This window comes from Triturus cristatus, chromosome 5_2 (genome assembly GCF_964204655.1).
Source record: "Triturus cristatus chromosome 5_2, aTriCri1.1, whole genome shotgun sequence".
Classification (NCBI taxonomy): Eukaryota; Metazoa; Chordata; class Amphibia; order Caudata; family Salamandridae; genus Triturus; species Triturus cristatus.
The window spans coordinates 1,120,163,689-1,120,177,669 of record NC_140588.1 but is presented as its reverse complement, the minus strand read 5'-3'; the positions used below and the strand labels follow the sequence as shown (position 1 = coordinate 1,120,177,669).

Sequence of the window (13,981 nt, the reverse complement as noted above, 5' to 3'; positions counted from 1 at the left end):
GGTGGGGGTACGCTCCATACATACGCGGGTGAGGGTACGGTCCGTACGTGCCCGTGCCCACGCTGTGGAATGCTTGTGCGGCCCGTACCCAGGCCTTTGGCACATGGGTACGGGCCGTACCGCCATTGTTGGGGTGACGTGGGTGTGGGCGTGGTACGACTCGTACCCACGCTCTTAAGGCGTGGGTACATACGCGGGTGTGGGTACGGTCCGTACATACACTGTTGGGGTGGGGGTACGCTCCATACATACGCGGGTGGGGGTATGGTTCATATATACACTGGTGTACATACGCGGGTGAGGGTACGGTCCGTACATACACTGTTGGGGTGGGGGTACGCTCCATACATACGCGGGTGTGGGTACGGTCCGTACATACACTGTTGGGGTGGGGGTACGCTCCATACATACGCGGGTGAGGGTACGGTCCGTACATACACTGGTGTACATACACGGGTGGGGGTACGGTCCGTACATACACTGTTGGGGTGGGGGTACGCTCCATACATACGCGGGTGTGGGTACGGTCCATACATACACTGTTGGGGTGGGGGTACGCTCCATACATACGCGGGTGAGGGTACGGTCCGTACATACACTGGTGTACATACACGGGTGGGGGTACGGTCCGTACATACACTGTTGGGGTGGGGGTACACTCCATACATACGCGGGTGGGGGTACGGTCCATACATACACTGTTGGGGTGGGGGTACGCTCCATACATACGCGGGTGGGGGTACGCTCCATACATACGCAGGTGGGGGTACGGTCCGTACATACACTGTTGGGGTGGGGGTACGCTCCATACATACGCGGGTAGGGGTACGCTCCATACATACGCGGGTGGGGGTACGGTCCGTACATACACTGTTGGGGTGGGGGTACGCTCCATACATACGCGGGTGAGGGTACGGTCCGTACGTGCCCGTGCCCACGCTGTGGAATGCTTGTGCGGCCCGTACCCAGGCCTTTGGCACATGGGTACGGGCCGTACCGCCATTGTTGGGGTGACGTGGGTGTGGGCGTGGTACGACTCGTACCCACGCTCTTAAGGCGTGGGTACGGTAGGTACCTGTATTGTTGTGTTGCCGGTTCACGTCGTCGCCCACTTCCGTTGTGGCGGACGCTGGCGTTGCTGGACACGCCTCCACCCCCTCGAAGTGACCAGGGCCTGGAGGTCAGGTATGTCCAGGGCATGTGTGCTGTGTGACTTGGGTGGGGGTTTTGTGTCCTGCCCCTGCCCCCCCCCCTTTGCCCCTGGGTGTTGTTCTGACCTTCTGCGGCATCTGCGTCGGTACCTGTAGAGGAGGTCGACTGCTATGAGGGCCGGGATGACACGTAGGTTCGGGTCCATGTCTGTCCGTCGCGTACAGGTGCTCCTTGTGCGCGTCGTCCTGATTTCCCGGCAGTTTTTGGCTGCCGGAAAATATTCTCCGTGCGGGATGACGTCGGTGCGAATCGTACTTCCTGGTTCGTGGAACGCAGGCTGCATACGTCCCGACGTCACGTCGGCGCTTTTCCGGATGTCATTTGTATGTTTATTTTCCTCGGTTGGTGTTTTGTACGAATCGTACGGAAATAGTGTTTCCGTGCGAATCGTACTTGCATGTTTGTAAAGTTTTACAACCGGGTACGAGTCGGACGGAGAAAACCCTCCGTCCGACGGTTCGTACCCGGTTTTTCCAGGATCCGAATCGGCACCATTATGTCCATTCGATATTTTTTTTTCGATATTATGACTGTTCACCTCCTTCTCAGATCGACCTATCACATGACAAGGGGCAAACTGACAAACACATGGGATGGCAGGAACTGCCACACGTGTGTCAGGATGAAAGCAAATTTCCTCTGCCCCGAGTGGAGAGATTCTACCCGAGTGCGACGATTTAGCTCTGAGTGAGTACGTACAGATAGTAGTCGCCCGAGAGATGAAAATTGGACTTTTGGTCTAAGTTTACCTCTGTGAGTCAGGCCCTCTGTGTTTGTGTGGATTTGCAGGAGATCTCATTTACAATGTACATTTCTAAAAGTCTTCATTTACAATGTAGATTTTTAGCAGACATCATTTGCAATGTAGACTTCTTGAACTCTTTATTTAAAATGTAGATTTCTAGCAGATATAATTTACAATGCAGATTTCTTGTAGACATCATTTACAATGCAGATTTCTTGTAGATATTGTGTGAGCGCAGACAAGGAGCACTGACATCAGGAGAGCAGCACAGCGGAGAGCATGGCCTCTGGCATGAGTCTGAAGGAAATGTATGAGGAGTTATTTGATCCACGAACGTTTCTCCAGCGGTACATAGCACCAGACTGTGACTATGTGGAAGATACTGTTAATGAACTGTTCCCCGCTTACCTGAGGATCTTATCATCATGTGAGTACTATCGGTGCTACTCCTCACCACATAATGGGCACGATTCACAGAACTAGCTTAAGACAAAATCCTAAACTTACTACCATTTTGGTATTCACAGAAGGCACCTACTCATTTTGGTATTCACAGAAGGCACTTACTCATTTCGGTATTCACAGAAGTTAGGAGTCCTAATTTTAGGACTCTTAAATGCCTTCTGTGAATACCGAAAGTCTTAAAGTTAGGATTTTTCTATGTTTAGGAGTAGTAAAGTTAGGAGTCCTCACTTTAGGACTCCTAAATGCCTTCTGTGAATACCGAAAGTCTTAAAGTTAGGATTTTTCTATGTTTAGGAGTAGTAAAGTTAGGACTCCTAACTTTACTGCTCCTAAACGGAGAAAAATCCTAACTTTAAGACTTTCGGTATTCACAGAAGGCATTTAGGAGTCCTAAAGTTAGGACTCCTAACTTTACTACTCCTAAACTGAGAAAAATCCTAACTTTAAGACTTTTGGTATTCACAGAAGGCATTTAGGAGTGCTAAAGTTAGGAGTCCTAACTTTACTACTCCTAAACTTAGAAAAATCCGAACTTTAAGACTTTCGGTATTCACAGAAGGCATTTAGGATTCCTAAAGTTAGGACTCCTAACTTCTGTGAATACCGAAATGAGTAAGTGCCTTCTGTGAATACCAAAATGAGTAAGTGCCTTCTGTGAATACCAAAATGGTAGTAAGTTTAGGATTTTGTCTTATGTTAGTTCTGTGAATCGGGCCTACTGAGTGGTTCATGCCACACATTTAGTTGGCTGTGCCCCAACTCACCCACAGTTACTAGACAATATATTGATTCGTTAAAAAGAACAGTATCGACAACGATAATTGATTGAATTGAGTAATTCTGTTTTATATTTTATATTTCTTCACTCAACTATCAAACTCAAACACTGAAGGTAGGTATATGCCATGTATACGTAGTTTACATACCAGCTGTCACGAAACAGTCAGCCCACGGTCCTCTCCGCAGGCATCTAAGCGCAGTTTATTAGAATGCTTCTCTAGATGGCCAGGTACCAAACTTAAATTCAAAATCGACAAGTTTATTGAATGTTTTATTTCTGTCAAAACATCTTGCCCTGTGTTTGAAAACTAGTGCAAATGACGACACGTGCAAGTTACGTTTATGCATGAGTATAATTTACACCTGCCTCACCAGTTCATAACTCTTCATGCCTTATGTACGAGTGTACACGTTCGAGGTCACTCATGATGTCCACAAGTGAACATGTTTTCCTGTCTCCACTTTACCTTGTGTACTTTACACATCCGTAACTGCATGTATGTGTAAGGTCAGGAAAGTTCTGGAATTTGGCTTTTTGTTTGGATTAGAGTTTTCTTTCTGCAAACAGGTGATTCTCTTTTCTGTCTCCTCTCCTGAACACTCTGCTTTGCACTCAGTTTGATGCAGTTTGTCACTGACTGCAGGACTTAGCTCAGAATCATGCAGGAGTAACTTGTGCTGAATGTGACGATTGTTTCAAAGTCCCAATACCATTACATATTTCACATGGGATTTACCCATCAGCCCTTGTGCTCACTCCTGGGATCATTCATGTCTAAATTAAGTTCAGAACTACATCCACTCAGACAACACAGGAGAGAGTAGTTTTCAATGACATATGTCACATGTGTTTGGACCTGTTTGACTATTTTTCAATTCGAAGTACTTCATGCTACTCTAGAGGCATAAGTCAGAAAACTGTCCTTCGTAGCCCAGACCCTTTGTGCATGGACTGTATGCCCTTGATGTAAAGAGGGTCATGTGTACAAGAGGCTATCAGTTACAGACCTGCAGAAGGAACTGCTGCTTCTGGGGAGGCTCTAGATTTGGTAATATTGGTACAGGAGTTTGCCACCAGACCCTATTTATTTATTCATTATTTCAAGCATGTAAGATTTACAAGGAGGGACATGTCATTCAAGCTTTGAAGCCTTTTCTGTGAGCCCTGGAGCACTCAGTGATTACAGGGCAGTATACTGTGTGTGTCCTGGGGCAGTCAATGCTTGCAGGGCAGTATAATGTGTGTGTCCTGGGGCAGTCAATGCTTGCAGGGCAGTTTCCTGGGTGGTCCTGGGGCAGTCAGTGCTTCCAGGGCAGTTTCCTGGGTGGTCCTGGGGGCAGTCAGTGTGTACATGGCAATATCCCGTGTGAGTCCTGGGGCACTCAGTCTGTACAGGGCAGTATCCTGTGTGAGTCTTGGGGCAGTCAGTGTGTACAGGGCGTATTCTGTGTGGTCCTGGGGCAGTCAGTGTGTACAGGGCAGTATCCTGTGTGGTCCCGGGGCACTCAGTGGTTACATGGCAGTATGCTGTGTGAGTCTTGGGGCAGTCAGTGTGTACAGGGCAGTATCCAGTGTGAGTCCTAGGGCAGTCAGTGTGTATAGGGCAGTGTCCAGTGTGAGTCCTGGGGCAGTCAGTGTGTACAGGGAAGTGTCCAGTGTGAGTCTTGGGGCAGTCAGTGGTTACAGGGCAGTGTCCAGTGTTAGTCCTGGGGCAGTCAGTGTGTACAGGGCAGTATCCTGTGTGGACCCGGGGCTGTCAGTGGTTACAGGGCAGTATCCTGTGTGAGTCTTGGGGAAGTCAGTGTGTACAGGGCAGTATCCTGTGTGAGTCCTGGAGCAGTCAGTGTGTACAGGGCAGTATCCTGTGTGGTCCCCGGGCAGTCAGTGGTTACAGGGCAGTATCCTGTGTGGTCCCGGGGCAGTCAGTGTGTACAGGGCAGTATCCTTTGTGAGTCCTGGAGCAGTCAGTGTGCACAGGGCAGTATCCTGTGTGGTCCCCGGGCAGTCAGTGGTTACAGGGCAGTGTCCTGTGTGGTCCCGGGGCAGTCAGTGTGTACAGGGCAGTATCCTGTGTGAGTCCTGGAGCAGTCAGTGTGTACAGGGCAGTATCCTGTGTGGTCCCGGGGCAGTCAGTGTGCACTTGTCTCTCCAAGGGTATGGGTGCATCACCTCATACTCCTGGGGGTAGAGGGCTTTAGAACGTAGAGTTCAGTAGGACAAGATACCACTCAACAAACCTACAGTCTGTTGTAAAAAACGAACTATTTTGGTGCTGATTCCGATCCGGTAAAAAAAATTCCCGTACGACCCGTATCCGTATTTTTTTACGTACGAGTCGTACAAGTACTGTGCAAATGGCCAAGTACGATTCTCACGTGAAAAAAGACTACGAATAGCGTCGTGAAAAGTCTACGAGAGGGAGTCGGAAACTGTTTACGTCCGAATATCGTCGGGAAAAGTGTACGAGAGGGAGCCGGACATTTTTACGTGCAAATCGTAAAACACAAGTCCGAGCGCGCAAGTACGATCCCAACCGTCCGTCCGAATACACAATCGCACGTAAAATGGCCCGTACGGACCCAACGCAGTAGCACACATGTACACGGGTAAACTTATGCCCGTGTATGAGCCGTACACCCCCCTAACCCCCAACATGTCAGCACCGCACACACCCCTGTCCGCACTGTACCCCAGCCCCGCACCTGTACGCGCCGTACCCCCCCATGTAAGTGCCGTACACCCCCATGTACGCGCCTAACCCCCCCATGTATGTGCCATACCCCAGGCCCGCACCTGTACACGCCGTACCCCCCCATGTACGTGCCTAACACCCCCCCCCGCATATATGCGCCGTACCCCAGGCCCGCACCTGTACGCGCCGTACCCCCCATGTAAGCGCCGTACCCCCCCTTGTACGCGCCTAACACCCCCCATGTACGTGCCTAACACCCCCCCGCATGTACGCGTCGTACCCCAGGCCCGCACCTGTATGCGCCGTACCCCCCCATGTAAGCGCCGTACCCCCCATGTACGCGACTAACACCCCCGCATGTACGCACCTAACACCCCCCCATGTAGGCGCCGTACCCCAGGTCCGCACCCGTACGAGCCGTCCAACCCCCCATGTACGCGCCTCACCCCCGCATGTATGCGCCGTACCTCCGCATGTACGCGCCGTACCCCAGGCCCGCACCTGTACACACCGAACCCTCACCGCATGTACGCGCCGCACTCCAACACCGTACCCCAGCACCCTCACCCAGCTTCGTGTATGTACGGACCGTACCTACGCGAAAAAGACTCGTACAGAATCAGGACACTGTAAAACAGCACAAGGAGGGTCAATTCGACTCGCACAACACCACAAAACACGTCTTCATGACAAAATACATCTCAATTACTGACCTGGCACATCCAAACAGGCAAACAGAGGCCCAAAATCACAACCACCTCTTATAACACACCCACCAAAATTCAAACACAGCCACACCCAAAAATGGACCAATAAAAAGGGCCCACACACACACAACCCATGAGTCTTTGCAACAGACCCACTGCTGCCAGACCCCACAAACAAACAACTCAACAGAACTTAGACCTTAACTACACCTTCACTCACAAACCTTCACACAACCTCCTTCACAAACATCCCCCTCTTCACATTCACACACACACCATCACATTCACACCCACACACCCACAACCATCCACACCCACACCCACACCCCACACCATGCCCACAGACAAGAATCCAAAGTTCACAACGGCGGAGCTGGACCTCCTTGTCAACGAAGTCATCAGAGTCGAGCCACAGCTGTTTGGAACATTGGTCAGACAGACCAGCATAGGCAGAGGATTGTCGATAAGGTGAATGCTGTTGCGCCCGAAGGACCAGGCATGAATGCCAAGCCAGGAGGTACGATCTGCGCAGGGCGGTCAAGAGGAAAATGAATGAAGAATATGCCCAGAGTAACATCACTGGAGGTGGGCCGCCCCGCAGACCCGTACACTACCATCCCTGGGAGGGGAAGGTGATGGCCCTGCTACCGCCGGTGGGAGTACATGGAGTCGAAGGACTCGCAGAGCCTGGTGAGTACACAAACAACTGACGTAACATGGGGGCAATGGGGTCCACATCACAAATACACCAAATGCATGCAACTTCCCCCAAGCACTCACCGCACACAACCACACTCAAAAACCATGCTCATGCCACTAACGTCTCCATGCACCCTTCACAAATCAAGGCAAGGCCATGTCCAAGGCTACAACAACCACAAACACAAGACTGGATGTCCGGGAGGCTGGGCGGGTGGGCCCCACACAACACATTGTGAAAATGAGACGCAGACACCAATGCCCTCAGCCCATATGGCATAGGCACATACCCATGCACAATGCACAAGGACTGGCAAAGTACTGACAAGGTAGCTGACACTTGGCCCTGCTGTATGCAGCACACCCCCATGTACGCGCCTAACCCCCCCATGTATGTGCCATACCCCAGGCCCACACCTGTACACGCCGTACCCCCCCATGTACGTGCCTAACACCCCCCCGCATGTATGCGCCGTACCCCAGGCCCGCACCTGTACGCGCCGTACCCCCCATGTAAGCACCGTAACCCCCCCTTGTACGCGCCTAACACCCCCCATGTACGTGCCTAACACCCCCCCCGCATGTACACGTCGTACCCCAGGCCCGCACCTGTATGCGCCGTACCCCCCCATGTAAGCGCCGTACCCCCCATGTACGCGACTAACACCCCCGCATGTACGCACCTAACACCCCCCCATGTACGCGCCGTACCCCAGGTCCGCACCCGTACGAGCCGTCCAACCCCCCATGTACGCGCCTCACCCCCGCATGTACGCGCCGTACCTCCGCATGTACGCGCCGTACCCCAGGCCCGCACCTGTACACACCGAACCCTCACCGCATGTACGCGCCGCACTCCAACACCGTACCCCAGCACCCTCACCCAGCATCGCGTATGTACGGACCGTACCTACGCGAAAAAGACTCGTACAGAACCAGGACACTGTAAAACAGCACAAGGAGGGTCAATTCGACTCGCACAACACCACAAAACACGTCTTCATGACAAAATACATCTCAATTACTGACCTGGCACATCCAAACAGGCAAACAGAGGCCCAAAATCACAACCACCTCTTATAACACACCCACCAAAATTCAAACACAGCCACACCCAAAAATGGACCAATAAAAAGGGCCCACACACACACAACCCATGAGTCTTTGCAACAGACCCACTGCTGCCAGACCCCACAAACAAACAACTCAACAGAACTTAGACCTTAACTACACCTTCACTCACAAACCTTCACACAACCTCCTTCACAAACATCCCCCTCTTCACATTCACACACACACCATCACATTCACACCCACACACCCACAACCATCCACACCCACACCCACACCCCACACCATGCCCACAGACAAGAATCCAAAGTTCACAACGGCGGAGCTGGACCTCCTTGTCAACGAAGTCATCAGAGTCGAGCCACAGCTGTTTGGAACATTGGTCAGACAGACCAGCATTGGCAGAGGATTGTCGATAAGGTGAATGCTGTTGCGCCCGAAGGACCAGGCATGAATGCCAAGCCAGGAGGTACAATCTGCGCAGGGCGGTCAAGAGGAAAATGAATGAAGAATATGCCCAGAGTAACATCACTGGAGGTGGGCCGCCCCGCAGACCCGTACACTACCATCCATGGGAGGGGAAGGTGATGGCCCTGCTACCGCCGGTGGGAGTACATGGAGTCGAAGGACTCGCAGAGCCTGGTGAGTACACAAACAACTGACGTAACATGGGGGCAATGGGGTCCACACCACAAATACACCAAATGCATGCAACTTCCCCCAAGCACTCACCGCACACAACCACACTCAAAAACCATGCTCATGCCACTAACGTCTCCATGCACCCTTCACAAATCAAGGCAAGGCCATGTCCAAGGCTACAACAACCACAAACACAAGACTGGATGTCCGGGAGGCTGGGCGGGTGGGCCCCACACAACACATTGTGAAAATGAGACGCAGACACCAATGCCCTCAGCCCATATGGCATAGGCACATACCCATGCACAATGCACAAGGACTGGCAAAGTACTGACAAGGTAGCTGACACTTGGCCCTGCTGTATGCAGCACAAGGCCCTCCTGGGACCACTGTACACTCAAACACCAACTCCACAAGCACAGGTATCTAGCACAGGAACTCACACTCACTGTCATGCCAGCATGCACCATGAGGGGACAGACACATCAGCTGAGAGACCCAATGACAAATCACACTACACACAACAGCAGGCCCGGTCACACCCCCCCCTTACACAAGCACACACCCCCGGGGCAGGCAACGGATTTACCCACTCTCACAATGGACATGTGACACAACAAGACCAATCCATAGCCAAAGAAGCATCATAGCCAATAATCTACAGGTCAAACACTCAGGAGAACATCCCAATCTGTCCCCCGCAACATACCCATCCCCAAGTGGACATTGAGAGGAATGCTAGGCACATCCAACTACCTGGAGGAACTGTGTCAACTTGAATATGTATGAAACATAGATGTCGCATGAAACACCATTAACATTGTCTCTCTCTCACACACAGGGCAACGTCGTCGATCTCCCCCCAACACTGGGGGCGAACAATCACAGTCCCAGGCTCCGCGTGAAGATGATCCCACCGGCAGCGACGACTCTCACCACTCCGTGGATGACCCCAACCAACCTGGACCCTCTGGTGCCCAAGCACCTGCAGCACCTGCGTCAGGTACATCTGTGCCAACCACCACCCCCATTCCTGCCACATCCCAGGACACACCCAGGAGCCCTGCTCGCACTGAACAGAGCCAGGCTGACCAGGAGGGACAAGGTTCTCCGGGCACCCAGGAGGAGGCAGGCAACCCTGCAAATGCCATCCCTCAGGGGTCCCGTAGACCCGATGTGCCCACAACGTCAGGCCAGGCTCAAGTGGGCAGGGGTGGTGGGAGTGGAGGCAGGCGGAGGCGCGAACCTGACCAGCCAGCTCAGGACACCGGTATGTCACACATACGCAACATCCTGGATACATACCGGCGTGACACCAGAGGCATCAACCAGGTCATGTCAAGACTCTCAGAGATGCAGGGGACCCTCAATGAGATAAAGAACCTGCAGGTCGAGCATCATGCCAGTCATCAACAACACCAAGGACGGATGGAGGCAAGACTGGCTGAGCTCCTGGCGGTGCACAGGGACATGAGCCAATCACTCCGTCAGATCGCCCAAAGCTTGGGCAACCCTCCCTGTGCCACCAGGCGTAGAACAGCACCAGACACAGGGAGGGAGGAGGAGGATTCGTCTGACGGAGCGTCCCAAGCACCTTCAAGGCCTGCATCTGAGGGTTCCCGGAGGAAGGTGGGTCATCCACGGAAAAGACCGTGAGAGTCAGCGGACCATCCCCATCTCCCAGGTCACCTGGCCTGGCACCTGGCCCTCTGGCGCAACAGCAGCACCTCATCCAATGACATTCTCTGCCACAAGGACTTGCTGGTCACAGTCTGACCAATAATGACCAACACTGTGGTCTGGACTCTGATGACTTTCAATGCCAAGGATACCATCTCCCCCGGTGAACTTTGGATTCTATTCCCCAGGTAGAGCACCTAATTTTATCCACCAAAACACCTACCCCACCGCAAATAAATATATTACTGTGGTCATGAGACGTTCCTGTCATTTTGCATTATTCAACAACATATGTGTGTGGAAATGTCAAACTATGCCTGAGTGTTGAACTAACTCCAGCCATCCATACCCTGGGATCAGAGTCTGGTAAAGGACACACATGGGTCACAAGGTATCATTCAATGTAGGCATGGAGCACAACACTCACCCGTGATGGCCTCTGGCTGCTGAGGGGGGGCTTGCAAAACTGTGCGGACAGACCTATTTGGGAGATGATCATCAAGGCGTAGAGGTCATGTCTCATGTGGAGTTTCCCGGGGAGGTAGTCCCAGGTATGTGTGGCTACGTGGGAGAACAATGTCCTGTATGCTGGAGTACGGTGGATGTGAAGAACGGTGGCCAGGGCAAGGTTGGATGCACGGAGATGGGCCAATGGGATCTAGGATGACAGAGGTACAATGATGGTTTGGCTTCGGGGTTGTGGACTGCCTCCTGAGTGTGGGTGTGGAGTGTGGAGGTCATCCTGCATCAGACAGTGATCCATTGCAGCTATCTATGGTGGACGGTGAGGTGGCTGGGGCGCAGGGCGTTGCAGCTGAGGTGTGCAGATGCACCCTGGATGTGGACAAGTTTCCTTGGAGTTTGGATGTACTTGCTGCGTAGAGGGCAGGGCAGTATTTGACACGGAGGTTGTCATGGACATGGGGGATGGTCTGTCTTTCCTTGGAGTGGATCTATCTGTGGATCATGTGCATAATGCAACGGGCGTTGCAGCATGAGGTACAGATGCAGTGGACTAGCATGGCAAATGTGAGCGAGCAAAACATGATGCACACCATCTTGTGTGTGTGGCCACTGGGTGCTTGTGCAGGGCTCTTGCGGGTGGGACACAAGCACTTGACCCAGCTGGAAGGGGACAATCCTCAGATGATTACCTCAGTCCTGTACAAGTCCAGCCTCAGGTGGCTAATGTTCAGCCATTCATCAATGGATCTCATGCTTACTTGAAGGTTGGAACTGCTAATGTCTGTGTCTTTGTTGAGGGTGAGGAGCACCTGGCTGTTAATGGCATACGAGCTGATGATGAGGTGCTGTGCGCATGTGATGGTGGAAAGGGGGGTCCTGGACACTCTGTCAATTGACATACTGAGAGATGATACCTGTGCCATGTGCCAGACGATGACACCATACTACATGCTTAAGCCTTGAGTCCCCCTCCCATGCCCTTGCTGGGCTACAGAGCTGGTGGGTAGTATCAGGGACGTGACCTGGTTGGTGTGACAGGGCCTGGAAGGCGGGGCAGCGCAGTGTAGGCAGTTGGAGTTGCACACTTAGCATGCAAAGGTGTCGTGTGTGTGCCCAGGGTATGTCTGACAGCAGGCGTTAGATGTGCGGATGGACATAGCTCAGAGTGTGGCTGCTACATCAGACTGTAGTGTGATGTGGGTTATGCAAGGACAGGATGGTGGTGCAATGTGCACCTTGCATGTGCTGATGGTCCAGCCTTTGCCACCGCTTAACGGCAACAGTGGCATAGTCAAGCTGAGGACAGCCAAATGAATGGGTGGAGGGAGGAAGTCAGGAGCATCTTGGAGGTGTGTGTGTTGCCAAATCTGGATACTCTGCGAGCCCTTGCTGCAGGGGCCGCAGCAGCAGGTGGCATCTCCTTGCAAAATGCCCGAATTTGCACACAAAGACTAGGATGTCAGAAGGACAACTGCAACAGGCACGTGTGTAAAGTAAGGAGTGTCCAGTGTCACATGGCACACCCAGAGACAATGCATGCACAATCACCAGAGAAGCATGACACCGAATCAGGAAACTGAAGGCCGACATGCGCACAGGAGACACCCTCAGCAGGTGTTGATGGCCCATTGTGTGTACCAACATACCACAAAACATACACGACCATGTACTTCATGCCCAATAGGGATCCTAGCCATGAGCAACTGCATGCATGTTGCTAACCTACACATGGACTCCTATGCATAATCTTCCACAACTATGCCAGATATGCCGCATGCAAAGTGGCAAGAGACCTGCATTGACAGAGATGAGGCACCTTGGAGTGTGATGTACACCTTTATGACTCAGGCTCACAACAAGGGAAATGCATCAATTGGAACGGATTCACAGGTCATTTGGCTGACCATGTGGGACCTACACTGGACACCCCCATTCAACACACAGATGTGGTAAATCCTACTGAGCTGGCACACAAGTGAAGGGGTTGAGCCTAACACCCCTTGCTGCACACGGAGAGTCTGCAATTCCCCATTGAGCCTCATATGGGGATGTCCCACACTATGTCCACCATTAGCATCCCGTATGTTCCTGAGGGACGTTATACACACATTGATGCCTTCATCAGAATCCACAAACGATTACAGATGACTGTCAGGAAGGGTGACTATCAATTCATGGGAGCCATGCAACACGTCATGTGCCCCATGGTGAGTCGACATGTATGCATGGTAACACAACATGCACAGGAGCAGTCCCCACATATCACAAACACGTACCACCCACAAAATGCCTGGCTGCACTCCTTACCCAAAATGACTTTTCACCATGTCCGTGCATGTAACTCTGATCCAGCACACGTTGCAATACTCATGAGGAATAGCAGGAGGGCAATGATGACATGAGCAGACGACAGCCGCAAGAACCTGTGGAGGACAGACACACAACAAGTCAGCGAAGAGCTAGTAATCCGCAGACATGGACATGTACTCTACAGGAATGATGTTGTCACCATGCTCTTCAAACAATTTTGTGTCCCAGCTAAAATGTGTGGAATGACATCATCACTTGAATGACACATCAGAACACACCTCCAAGTCACTTAGCACACAGTCAGCTGGACACACACATTGCAACACATGCCACACAAGGCTCAAAGCGTGCACACTCAGACACAGGGACTCACCATTATGAGAAGAAGTTGCGGATAAGCTGACTCCGGATGTCCTCATCCTCATCCTCACTTGCCCCGTGCCCAAGCCCTTCATCCTCCACGGGTGGATGATCCTGCTCATCCGGATCAAGGATGAGTGGCACGGCCTTCT

The 13,981-nt window shown here is 52.2% G+C and overlaps 1 protein-coding gene across 1 annotated transcript in view; it reads left to right on the top strand.

The window, feature by feature from the left end:
* The first annotated feature begins 2,210 nt into the window (after positions 1–2,210).
* LOC146829859 (nicotinamide N-methyltransferase-like) overlaps positions 2,211–13,981 on the top strand; it is a 102,603-nt gene continuing 90,832 nt past the window's right edge. Inside the window, exon 1 of the mRNA XM_085606740.1 lies at positions 2,211–2,384. Coding sequence (XP_085462866.1) covers positions 2,237–2,384 — 148 coding nt within the window. The 5' untranslated portion in view covers positions 2,211–2,236. The remainder of the gene's footprint in view (positions 2,385–13,981) is intronic.